Genomic DNA, 13,500 nt, shown 5'->3' on the forward strand with positions numbered 1-13,500 from the left:
CAGCTGCACATCCTTAGGCACTTGGATAACGGCGTGAACGGTGTCAGTTCTCCGCGGACCTGACACCACCATTCAGCCCCGGGGTTCTCACTTTTAATTCTCGTGCGAACAACTCACGGGGTCGCAAATACAGAACAGCCAAGCCTGGCATGCACGCTGGAAAGCTATCTAGAAAACTGAGTAAACTGTGGAGAAGGAAATTTCGGGGTTTTAAGTCCTAGTTGAAGAACAGTACGCGCAGGGGCGCGGCGGGAGGTGCCGCCCGTATTCCGTACAGCGACATGGCCGCCCCCACGGAGCCACGGCCCGCAAACCCCGCCCACCGCGCGCCGTCCCGGCCCGCTCTTGTCCGTACAACAAGATGGCGGCCACCTCTCGCCGACCCCTTCCCGAAGCCAGAAGGCGGCGCCGCGGCCGTAAAGCGGCGCCCGCTTCCCGATACCCATCTGTCGCAAACCGGTGAATGGCTGTGGCGAGGGGCCGGGGGGGGTGCGGGACGCGGGCCCGCGCTCGTGGCACGGGGGGGCGGCGGCGGCGCTAGCGGCGGCTCCTCCGCCTCCTCTGCCGCCCCGGGGAAGCGCTGCCCGCCGGCGGGGGGAGGGCGCGATGGATCCCAACAGGATCATCCAGGCGCTGAAGGGCACCATAGACCCCAAGCTGCGCGTGGCCGCCGAGAACGAGCTCAACCAGGTGAGGGGGGGGCGCGCCCCGCGCGCGGCACGGGGGCGCCTGGCCCCGCCGGCAGGGGCGGGGGGCGCCCCTGCCCCGCGCCGGGACCGCCCGCCCGGGAGGGGGACGGGACACGGGGATGGGGGAATGGGGGACGGGCGGGTCGCTGCCCGCGCCCAGCTGTGCCCGCAGTGCCGGGACCCCCGGAGCAGCGCTCCTCAGAGCGGCAGCCCGGCCCTTGGCGCGGCCGGGGCGCCGCGGCTCGGTTCGGGAGGGGGTGACATTGGTGTGGCCGTGCGGGGGTCGCGCCCCGGCGCTCGCAGGGACAGGCGGCACTGGCGCCCGGGGCTCCCGCTGTCCCGTTCGGCAGCGCGGGGAGTGGAACTTGGGAGGAAGGCGCGTTAGATTTCATGGGCAGTGTTGGTCACGGCATCCCGCAGTTAATGGTAAAATATATGGAGTTGGAAGGGACTCATCAGGATCGAGTCCAACTCCTGTCCGTGCACAGGACACCCCAACAATCCCACCATGTGCTTGAGAGTATCATCCAAACGCTTCTTGAGCTCTGTCAGGTTTGGTGCTGTGACGACTGCCCTCGGGAGCCTGTCCCAGTGCCCAACCACCCTCTGGGGGAAGAACCTTTTCCTGATGTAAAAACCTTTCCCTAATGCAGCGGTACTACGCACTGAATCAAAACTCTGACCACAGCCTTTGAACATCTGAGAAAAGAGAAAGCTCTCTTGTACAGCATTAATAGAGCTTTAACCCCCGTGCTTCGGTGGAATATTTGATCAGTTCTATAGGAGGACTTGGGTTTTTCCGCTGTATCGGTGTGATAACAAAACAGTCGCTGAGCATTGGCTGTCAGGAGTTACGGCTGCTTCAGGATTGCTCCTCTGGCTTAGTTTTCTATTTAGGCAACTTAAAACTCCTTCTGAATTAGATACAGCTAATCCTTGCTTTAGCAGTTGGTAAGGTCCTTTAGTAAATCAGTGGATTAAGTGCTGGACATTGAGAATGCTCTTGGGAATAGTTAGATAAGGATGCAAGACGTTTTTTCTTTATTTGGCATAGTTACTTTAAAAGTTCATCAGTACTTATTTTTATCCCTACTGTTAAGGGCTGAGAGGGAAATCACAAATATTTGTCAGCAGCCTGCTGCACGGGAATCAAAACTACAATACAGACTACTGCTACTGCAATGTTCTGTTCAGAACAAAGAGGCAGCTCTCTGGGTTCCTGGGTCCTGCTCCTAATGCTGTTTTCACATCACCAATAACTACTGTGAAGCTCAGGAACAGTTTTGAAAGTATTTTAAGTTTGAGAGCTATAAGATGTTTTAAATTCGGGTGATGGAAAGTACAGTTCTTTCCAAACACAGGTTTTGGATTCAAGAGTGCAAGTAGACTTATTGAGAACAGGTTGAGATGCAGATTTTTCTTTAAAATAGTTGACACATTTTTTTCCTAAGTATTATAAAGAACGAATCTCGAAATTAAGACATAGCTATTTTTGTGTAGGCTTCCTGTCATAAATGAAGCACAGTGTGTCTGACTGACATAATGTGCTGATGCTGCGCTGGGTTTGACATTACTCCTTGGATGAGAGGAGCAAAAGCGCTCCCAAAGAATGTTGCTTAACGTGGGACTTTGACATCTTGAAGCTTTTCAGTGCTTTTGAAGCAAGACTTCAAAGGGATGTGTCAGACTCCCATGTGCCTGATGATGGTGTTGACATGTCATTGTGTCCCTGCAAGTGCTGGATTCCAAATGCCGTTCTAGCATTTATCTTGTTCTAGTAAAGGAACCAATCCACCAACCAAATAGAAAACTCTCCAGAAATAGGTGCCTGAAGTGGTAAAATAAGAACAGAACAGGGGTCACCTTTATTCTGTGCCGTGGTTACAGTGATGCTGCTCCTGAGGCACACTGGTGCGTGTTGGGGTAAAACTTGGCTGTGTTACCCCATCTGCAGCGTACATTGGCATTCAGGTTTGAATCCAGGTAGTGACAAGAACTTCCCAGACGCTACAAATCCTATTAGTCCACCAATATAGTGCCTCTCTGTGGGTACCTCTTTGCTTGTACCAGTACTGAGAGTCCTTTAGGACAGTATCAGAACAGTCCCCACTCCATAATTTGCTTACAGTGTAGAGCACAGGGAATGGAGATTAAATGAATGAAAGCTTTTCTACCTGTAAGAAGTCCTAGCATATTTGAAAATGCTTCTTTCTCTTCTGTATGTTTCTGTTGCATAAAGATAAAGGTAGAGCCAAATCAATGAATTTGCTGTCTGCCTTCTAGATTATCATCTAACTGCATTCAGAAATAGAATCAAGATTCCTTTTTTTTTGCCCTTATTATATCTACCGTAAGGCTGCTTGTGAGTTTTCTTCCTCTTGCAGCTAGAAACAAGTGTTAGTTTCCAGGCAAAATTAGTTTATGGTCCATTTATATCCATTTGTGGCAATCTCACTTCTTAACTAGAATAGGTTTCTTGGTACCCTCCCTGACATATTTGTCAGGGGCTGATCCCTGGTGGCCTGTTTTGCCAGCCTCAACAGGCAATATTTCCTTTGCTGTGTCATAAAACTGAATTTATGAAATCTAATAATAGGAGAGCACAGCTTTTCCCTGCGCTGGTTTTCCTTTGAATTGATCTTTCCTGTGCGACCTGGTCGCTTTGTGTTTGCAGCGTTCCAGAAAGTCTTGTGCTCAATGCCACTAATACCTCATTAGGTACATCCCAAATCTACAATTATCTTCATGTCCAACATCTACATATTTCTTATCACTCAATATGACAAGGTCCTTTTATCCTATGTTTGTTCTTTAATAAGAAACCTCAAGCTTTTAGGAGAGATTCCTGTTGTTCTTGAGTATCTGACCATGTACTTTGTCCTATTACCCCACTTCATTTTTGTTGGTGCAGTTCTAAAGATCATTCAGTTCTTTATAGGATTTTCTGATCTTTTTCCTTGCTTGATGCTACTTCTGAGTCATCAACAAACATCACTTCTCTCTGTGATCTGAACACAACCTTAAGTGTGGGATTTGTTTGAAATCTGATTCTTGCTAAACTAGAGCAGTAATTTCCTGCCAGGTCAGTAATCTCTGTCATGTAACTGCTGTCATTTCCCTTTTAGCTTGTTGGTTTTTGAAGTGTAGACATCTTTCCATCTCCCTCTTTTTCCTTCCTCCCCCCCTTTCTTTTTCTTCAACTCTGTCACATCATAATCAGTGTGCACTTTATGATTGTATTTATCAATCACACTGTACTTACTAGAACAGTCAGTTATCATACCAAGAAAGTTACTCAGTTTTTGTGCATGCTTCTTCAGTATCTGTTCTAGGCTATTCCACTTGTTACATGTGTCTTGTGGACTTCAAGGAATTCTGCTGGATTCATTTACTTATTTATTTATATTAAGGCTATATGCTGCTTTCATGTGCCAGTTCTTGGAGTGCTGTGGAATGTACTGTCTGATTACTGAACATACAGAGTCATTTCGATTCCAGTTCATATAGGATTTCCATACAGGTTTTATGCATTAATCTTCACTGGCTCAGTGTGCTGTAATACATTTCTTTGACCTGTAACAGAGGGGGAAATAAGAACACAGTTGCAAAAATACAGCTGTTTGTTTTAATATTGGGTAGTAGTGACATAATTTGGCTTTGACAGGAACTGAGTAGCAGCACTGGAAGAAGTGTGAGAAGATTGCTCAAAAGCAGAGGAGTCCAGAATAAAGTTTGGCTTCCTTCTGTATCTTTACGTGTTGTTTGAGCTGGCTGCTGTAGTAGGCAGGGTTCTTAAGGCTGTTCTGAAAGTGGCAGTGAGCACCTCATGATACCTACAGGAAGGAATTTCAGGTATTTGTATTGAAGACCAATTTTATGAGGAGGTTGACTTGGATGATTAGAAGTTCTGTGGAAAGTGGAGTTTCATTGAGACTGGATAAATTTGACTGCAGAATCAATAGAGGAAAGAAGCTCAGGTAGGTTCTTACACATGCTTATTTTCACTGTGTGTTTTCCCCTCCCCACACAGTACTTTTGCATGTCGGCAGGGAAAGAAGAAAGTGTCTTTTGAAGTTCTAGTTTGTTTCAACGACTGTCTGCGACTGACATGTAAAAAAACAAGAGAGAAAAATACTAGTAACAACTGCAGAAATATTCCCAAGTGTGACAAATACTGATGGAATTTCTAAGTAACACATTTTCAGTACACAGCAAACAGAAAATAAAACTTGGTAAACCAGATAGTTGAGCATTTGGATCAAATGTATTTAAGCCTTAAAATAATCTCTGTAGACAGTTAATTGCTTATGAATTCAAGATACCAATTTCTTCTGCATTTGTCTTTGCAAACAAAGATGTAGTGCCTTGTTTTTTCAACAACTTTTATGTGCCATGATTGGATTCAGAGGTACAGAGAAAGTGATGTTTACTACTGGTGGAGAAGGATGATCTTGGTTTCACTTGCAGAACCTGAGGAAAAGCTTCCAGGTGTCCCATATCCATTGTCCCAGAGTATCCTGTTGTTCTGCAGGGGAAGAGGCACCCTTCAGTGCCATCCTGCACTCAGGCACTGTGATTGCTGTCAGTGCAGTGGGAAGGTCACTGACAAATGTGATTCTGGAGCAGTTGCTTGCTGTGGGCTTTAAATGTGACAGCAACTAAGACACAAGAATAACTCTTCCTGAGATGAGTTTAGTAGTGTATAATGTGTGATCTTTTGAGGACTGGATCTGTGATACTGTGGCAGGGAAGAATATGTTAGACCAAAGGAGGACCAGAGTCCAGAAAGCTGTACAGCTGCAGTGCACAGGTCTTGAGGCAGTGGACACGGATGGAACAATGTGCATGGGGACATGTGCATCTCTTCTCCATTGCTGTAAATTTACCCAGTTGTATCTTCCCAATGCTATATGCCTCTCCCAGTTTAGCTGCTAACCTTGCACATTGCTGTATCCCATCTTCTTAATCCTAATGGAAATTAAATAGCATTATTTTTTATTATAAAAGCTCTGAGCTGTGATTCATACAAGAACAGTCAGGATGTGTTCTACACAGCTTTAAAATAATTACTCTTTATAAGTACTCAGTGAAAGTTTATTTTTCAAAAACTTCCACAAATACATGCCCCCATGGATCAGCACCTTCACAGAAAGTTTTACCAAATCGTAACCATGTGGATCCAAGGCAATGTAATTATTCACAAACTGCACAAAGCAGCGTGCTGTGTTAACTGGAGTTGTGCTGAAGGTCTTTTTCAGCCATCTGGTGCCTCCCTGCGGCTCCTGGGCATGGCTCTTCAAAATCAGCAGATAGTTTTCCGTTCCTTCTGTGGAACTGATGACGTTCCTACTCTCCTTTTGTTAAGGTGCAGCTGCAGTGATACAAAGAACTGTCTGGTTGAACTCACCCAGCTGCAAGGTCTCTTCCTTGTGTCTTTCCATTGCACACCTGACAGTTGCCCTCGTGGGATCTGTACAGCTTTACTTGCTGATGTCCTGAGCAAGGCAGGGAAGGGATAGTCCCAAGATCACAATTAGCATAACAACTAAACAAATGAGAATGTGCTGGTATAGGAAAAATGTTGCTGCATGCAGCTTTTTAAAAAGTCCTCTGTTCTAAAAACTGCAAGCACCATGTGGTTTTCCTGACTGGGTTTGTTGCTGCACAAGTGAGCAGGATGGAATTTGAGCTTCACAAATACAACAGAATAGGGTGTCTTGTTTCTAAAATGGGCTCACGGTCTCTGTTGATCTCTGCAGCATTTGTGTTTCTAAGAACGAGCAGTAAACGGAGCTGTGTAAAAATCTGAATTATGGCCATGATAATAGTATGGAATAGGAGGATTTGGTGGGCCCTGTGATCTCCTTAGGGGTGGCAGTATGTGAGAAGTGTAGAGGAACCCTGCATAGCCGTGTGCCAGTAGGGATGGGACCCCCTCTGGGACACGTGCGTACCTTCTGCGTAACTTGTCTTTTGTCACTCCTGGCGCTTGCTGAGAGGATCTGGCACACAGGCCAAGTAACTGCATTTGTGTATATCCTGGCAAAACTTCAGGGACAGCAGTTGTACACCAGTGCAAGTGGTACCAATAAAGCTCCCTGGAGTAGTGCTGACTTTAGTGTGCACTCAGTAAAAACTGTTTGGTCAGAGAAAGGGAGATAATACTGTTTATCACTGTGTCCGCCCTAAATGTGGTACTGGTGGAATTACAGCAGGAAACCAACAACGACAAAACAAGCCCACAAAAAGTTGCATTTCTAATTGGTGTGTTTATAGTAGTGAAAGCTGTGTGTAAATTGAGTCTGAGAACAGCATATTGGCACTGTTGAGAACAGAAAGGACTGTTAGGAGTTCATGCATGTTTTTTGGTTTTCTGTGCTGCTGGGAATTCTCATGCTTTCCTTATCTCCCTGGGGGTTGGGTGTTGAGTGCTGGAGGATGATGCTGCAGCCCTATCAGAACCCACCAATGTTGCACAGATTCTGTCCAGATTCTGCCCACGCATTCTGAAGGGCAAGCTTTGCACTCCAGGATGCTCAATTAGAAGGTGATCTTTGGAATCCAGTGTGCTTCAACCAGTTCAGCACGTCTGTAGATAAATGGAGTTCCTGTGCTGTCTGTTACAGCTTTACTTCATCTGGAGCATTTCTTATGGATAATTAAAGTTTATAGAGAAGGGAATTGCAGGAGAGTATGCTTTTGATTTTCCACTACTGCTTTTATCTTAGGTCTCAGATTACTCTATAAACATCAAATGAGTCTGTGAGTGCAGAGTAGGTTAGAATTACACTGTCATTATAATGGATAAAATGAGGGCCAGAAAGTTAAGTGATTTGGTAAAATTATCGAATGATAGTGTCGCGATGCAGCTGGTACACTTAGGCATCATGAAAAGAATGCAATTTTACCTCATTATGGAAATGTTAGATCAAGGAACTGGGTACATGAAGAGCAGAACTTACTTCTTATTTCACAGCTTCAAGTGAGGCAGATTTTATGGGAGGATGTAGTACACTTGAATACTTGTGCTTTAAAGCACAGCTCTGGAAACAACCACAGTATTGCCAGGCATAATCTAGTGGGAAGGAGACACTATAAAAGGTGAAGTACAGAAAGCTGCTGCCATCAAGCCCCAAGAAACATCTCTCTTTGAACATAAATCACATGGATCCAAGGGATGAAAGATCTGACCTGCTGGAACCGACTGATGTTGCCAAGGCTTAGTAGTAACTGCACCCTGCTGAGTCAGTGATTCCTCGCTGGAGGAGCCCTGGTGAATGGCAGCAGTATAATGCTATCAGAGTGTCACATCTTTTAAATCTGGCCTGCTTTGCTCAGAAGTTCAGTGAGCATTGTTTTCTCTTTGAAATTCTTCAGCTGCATGGCTGATGTAGTGTTTGAAAAGTTCCCAGGAAGGCTGTGGGTTTTGAAATGTTATCTGTCTACACTTGATTTTAATTGAAAATGTTTATTCCACTGTCTCCCCAGTTTTTATTTAGATGCACTATACATCTAGTTCCTTAAAGATAGTTGTATATGGCTAATGCAAATGCTGTTTAGCCTTGAAAACAATTTTAAATGTTTTTTTAATGTCTTCACTATTGGTGTTCTACCGCAAACTATTTTGGAAATAGATGGCATGTATTGATGAAGCACATCAATATCCATTTGACTTACACAGCTAAGGTAAATGGTTCAGACAGATCTTTAGTGCTTCTCATTATGTATTCTCAGCATTATTTAAATATTCATTATCACTAATCTCTATTTGAGAAACTTGTCGCATTACTTATTCCACCGATGTGCGGTTGCATGGTCGGCTTTTACAAGTAATTATTTGGACTATTGCAGATCTGGGTAAATCCAAGTGCTAAAACCTTTCATACTTCATGAGGAGAGTGGAAAAGCACTGCAAACCCCTTAGTTTGTATTTCTTATTCAGCATTTGCTAACACATCCTTCTTTAAACATAGTGACTTGCTTGTTTTGTATGTATTTCAGTCCTATAAGATCATCAATTTTGCTCCAAGTCTGCTGCAAATTATAGTATCCGACCAAGTTGAATTTCCAGTGCGTCAAGCAGGTGAGATAAATTCCTTGTTTCATTTTCTTTCAGTAGAAAGTCAGTCTGTTAGTTATTTCAATGGAGTATTGAGCTGTTGCAATGTAAGTCAGTTCAGGTTTGTTCTGAATCAGGAAAAGGATCTATCTTTGCTTTTTCTTTCCTACATGATGGTCAGATAGAACTGTGAGTATAGGGTAGAGTCCAGCTTTGGCTTCCCTGTGTTTGTAGTGATCCCTACTGGATTGCTGTGATACTGATATGAAAAGAGAATGATTTCTACTCAAAACAGAGCACTGAGAGAGCCTCAGCTATTCTTTCCCCTGGTGGTGAACAAGTAAGGATGCCAAGATAAGTGTGAATTTAAAAATAAAGAAGTATATCTTGCCTGAATACATGTCTCTCTGTTTGAATATCTTTTCCTGGAAAAACAAAAGTTTCTGAAAAATGGAAAAAAGCCCTTAGTTCCCTAGATCCGGGGTAGCCATATAGGCTTAGGTGGTATCTGTGGTGTCTGCTTACAAAAGTAGATATGAAGGAAGGTCACATCGCTGATAAAATACACATTTATACTCTGAGCATGTCTAGAAGGCTTGCCCAGTTGTGTGTGAGTTCAAGTATGATGATGCAGTTAACTGTAGTTAACATTTATGTAAAATCAGATTCTAAATTCTCGTAATCCATTTTAACTACTCCTACGCAATATTTTTGACAGATACAGAGAAAATTCAGCTCTTTCAATAAATTATTAATACTGTTTTATTCACAGCTTTGTTTTTGTCCTATGGAACAGCATTTCCCATAGAAGCCCTGTTGGTTTTTTTTTTGGTGCAGATCCTATTAATCCCCTGGGTGTGTTGGGGCGTGCTGACATATGCTGTTTGTCATGCTGGCGTTTGTTTTTTCAAAGATAATCCAACTTTGAATGGCGTTGTTAAACCATTCTTTACTAAAGTTTGATGCTTAATCTAAACTCCATAAGGCCATTTTTATAAATTAATCTCTCACTTCAGTATCATTCAGGAAAAAACCCAAGTATGTAGAATGTAATTTTGTTGTTGTTGTTGTTGTTGTGTTTTTTGTTTTTTTTTACAGAGCAGGGCTATAGAATAAAAAAGCACATTTAAATTACATTGAGAGGTCAACAGATTTCCCTGGGAATTTTTTAAAAGCCGAGAACTTGTATGGACAAAGTAAATTAAAGTCTTGGGCTGGTCTTTCTGGACCTGTTTCTTGTCTGAATATTTTGGCATGTCATAGACAAAGAGCTGTTTTTCCTCTTACTCCTATAAAATATTTTACAAACTACATGTTTTCATACTTTGTAATTTGTCATCACCAAGAAAAATTATTGTACCCAAGGATGTCTTATTTATACTTTAAAACCCTAGCTAGTAATCAACCAAAATAGTGTACAGGGATAAGAGTTTATTAAGTACATTCCTTTAATGCCTCACACCATATTTCCTATGTTTCCTAAAGAATGCCTACAGGCATTTTAGTACTGATGCATAAATGCTGCTTTGTTTTCTGTTGAAGATTAACTTTATTTTTCATGTTTTTCCATGTGAGACAGAAGGGAACAATTCTAAGGGATTATGGGAAATCCTAATAGTGAGATAAAGCTTAGGGAATTCACAACAAACATTTCTGTCTGAATAGAAGGTAGGCCACATGCCAGTTTGGTACTGGGCATTTCCCCAAGCAGAGTGTCCCATCTGTGTGTGCAGCGATTTGTTTACATGAACCTTCCAAAACTTCACTTACTGAGCTTGAGTGGTTGTTTTAGGGAAGAGTGAAAATACAGATAAGCAGATTTTTGTTTACTTGTTTAGAATGATGGAGTATTATGTCCATATGGAAGACTGTTGTAATGAAGAATGTACCTTGACAGAAGCTGACAGAAATATCATCCTGTTCTGTTTTGGAACAGGCATTTGAGCCTGATCTTGTGTGAAATCGTGAAAAAAGTTTTTCTGACTCAGGTGTGCTTAGTGCCTATAATTGTTAAGAACTCGAGTGCTGGTTTTCAGTTGTCTTTTGAACTCTTTGTTCTGCTTTCAGCTGTACTACATCTTGAGCACTGAGTAATGTAGAAGTGTGTTAGAATTAAATTACTATTTCCTTGATGTCTATTCTTAGCTGCCATTTACCTGAAGAACATGGTGACACAGTACTGGCCAGACCGTGAGCCACCTCCTGGAGAAGCAGTATTTCCATTCAACATCCATGAAAATGATCGTCAGCAGATTCGTGATAACATTGTAGAAGGAATAATTCGTTCTCCTGACTTAGTGAGGTACCTTTCATTGCATAGAGATATTTCTATTGCTCATGTTTTCAGACCTACCAGTCTGGATGTAAATGTGAGAATCTCAATGTTTTGGGGGACGAAACAAGTACTTGTTTTGCAAAAGCTGTAATAATTAATTTAAACTTATTTACGTGCGCTTGTTTTTCAGAAATGTGATAACCTGGCTGAGAGCCCTGTGATGTGATATATCCTCTTATGGTGTTTGTTCCATGTGTCTTGTAACACTTGCTGTAGTGACAGCCTGCCTGTTTGGCTGACTGAGGGCAGATTGTGTACAGGACTGTCTGCAATACAGAATTAACCATTCAGGGGAAATAGTTTCCTGTTTTCTGATAGCCATTTTCTTAATTACGTCAGCAATTTTTATATGTCTTCCCAGTATTTAAATGTGTATTAGTGTTCTTGGTTTTAAGATGTTAAAACAATGAAGAATTGCTGTTTGCTGGAAGAATAGTTAAGAATCACAATAGTTAAGAATCAACAGTCTGTGGTTGTTTATCCCTCTAATTAAAGTGAGGCTGATAGGATGGGATTAGGCTGTAGTGTGTAGATGTTCATCTTTGAAAAACAGAAGAAAATCTTCCTTTACTCTCCTCCTAAATCTACGAGCTAGTGCCTGAAGATGTCTTTATTTTTCAGTAATTATATCGGGAAGAGGAATGATTGACTACAGATTGAAATTGAAATTAGAGATAAGGCTTCAAAAAAATAATGATACACCAGAATGAATTAGACTGCAATAACATTGCTGTCACTGGAGGTCTTTATGAGTAGATTAGACAAACACCTGCCAGGAATGCTTAGGATATAAATGGACCTGTGCAGAGACAAGGAAATGAACTAAATCATCATTTCCAGTTCAGCTTTTCTAACATGCTCTGACACAGAGTAGTATCTCCACTAAGAGATAGAGCTCCTTGCCAAGGTTGCACTAAAAGGTAAGGAAGTGCTTGTTTCTGTGATAATGAGATAAAGGCATGTAGTTTCCCCTGCCATCATGTCATAAGTACCAAGGCTAAGTTTATACAAAGGAATACAAAATAATGGAAGTTTGAAGACTTCTTTGCAAGCTGGCTCAGGCATAATTTCCTAACTTGATATTTAAAATGCCCTGATGTTACAATGACAGCCTGCATCTAAAAGAACAGTTGAAAACCCTGGGACGACCACCTGGAATAAAGTACAGGGGTTTTAAATACTGGAAAAACTTGAAGATTTGTCAGAGGTTAAGACAGTCAAAGGAACTCTACTGGAACTAGTCTGATATTTTAATACTGATATTTTTCATGGTTTGCTTGTAAGAATAAGGGGGGAGGAGGAACCAAATTGGCAACAAGCACAAACTCCAAAGGCTTGAGGGGGAAGGTAAGTTTGTACAAAGCTAAAAGGATCAGTAGGTGTAGGGTCCCATATTGACCTACTCTGTAATAGTGGCTCCTGATGTAGTGGACTGCAGGAGGATACCCAAGGAAAACTAAATAGAGCTGATAATAGAAAATATTTTTTCATTCGTTAGCAGAGCCAAGAGTATTTCTTTACAGCTTCTAGTTCAGTGCTGCTCAGCTTTTTTAGTCACACCTCACTTCAATCAATTAACAATCCTGCTTTGCCTCACCATCATGAGTGGTATCTAAAAGTGTAAGGAAAGGAATGGTAAGGTGTTTTTTACCTAACTGGCTCTGCCATATGCTTTGAAGGTTGAGAAAGTGCTGTTCTGGAATATCCCAGGAAGATTGTAATTTCTTGAGGAACCTGTGGCTTGGATCATAACACAGGCCATTATTGTTTAATGCAAACATACAAATTTGTGTTTTTGTGGTTGCTTTCAGCCTCAGAAGCAAGTATAAGCATTCATTTTTAAAGTACAAAGCTAGCTGGTTTCATGAGCAATTTATTCTTTTAAAATATTACCTGATGTGTGTGGAAAGGGAGGAGGGAGGGGAGAAAGTACCTAGAATGTTCTGAAATTAGTTTCTTCCTCAAAATTAAATCCCCTAAGATTTTATTCTTGTTTTTCTTCTGCCACTTCCCGAAACTCTTTCACTGCTGTCAAAATATGATGCTTATTACATAATATGTGTATTGTGGCCAATAATCCATTATTTGGGGTCTATCCTTTAATTTTAAACACTCTACCACGATCTTACTCGCTTATAATATATTTCATTTTCCCTCCTACCGTAGAGCCCAGCTGACCATGTGCCTCCGTGCTATCATTAAACATGACTTTCCTGGCCACTGGACAGCCGTGGTGGACAAGATAGGCTACTACCTGCAGTCTCCAAACAGTGGGAGTTGGCTTGGGAGCCTCCTGTGCCTGTATCAGCTGGTGAAGACTTATGAGTAAGTTGATGTCCATCAGTAGGTGAGGAATTGGTGCTTTTAGTCTCAGTTGATTACTGAAAATGACTTTACTGAGAGCACTGGCAGTTCTA

At 42.3% G+C, this 13,500-nt stretch overlaps 1 protein-coding gene across 3 annotated transcripts in view; it reads left to right on the forward strand.

Moving 5' to 3' along the window:
* The first annotated feature begins 572 nt into the window (after positions 1-572).
* IPO8 (importin 8) overlaps positions 573-13,500 on the forward strand; it is a 48,612-nt gene continuing 35,684 nt past the window's right edge. Inside the window, exons 1-4 of one of the 3 annotated variants that reach the window (XM_027680630.1) lie at positions 573-690; positions 8,691-8,772; positions 10,894-11,050; positions 13,250-13,408. In XM_027680630.1, coding sequence (XP_027536431.1) covers positions 607-690; positions 8,691-8,772; positions 10,894-11,050; positions 13,250-13,408 — 482 coding nt within the window. In that variant the 5' untranslated portion in view covers positions 573-606. The remainder of the gene's footprint in view (positions 691-8,690; positions 8,773-10,893; positions 11,051-13,249; positions 13,409-13,500) is intronic. The other 2 variants (XM_027680629.1, XM_027680628.1) reach the window with 2 other exon arrangements.

Source organism: Neopelma chrysocephalum, unplaced genomic scaffold (genome assembly GCF_003984885.1).
Source record: "Neopelma chrysocephalum unplaced genomic scaffold, ASM398488v2 Primary Assembly neopelma1_59, whole genome shotgun sequence".
NCBI classification, from domain to species: domain Eukaryota; kingdom Metazoa; phylum Chordata; class Aves; order Passeriformes; family Pipridae; genus Neopelma; species Neopelma chrysocephalum.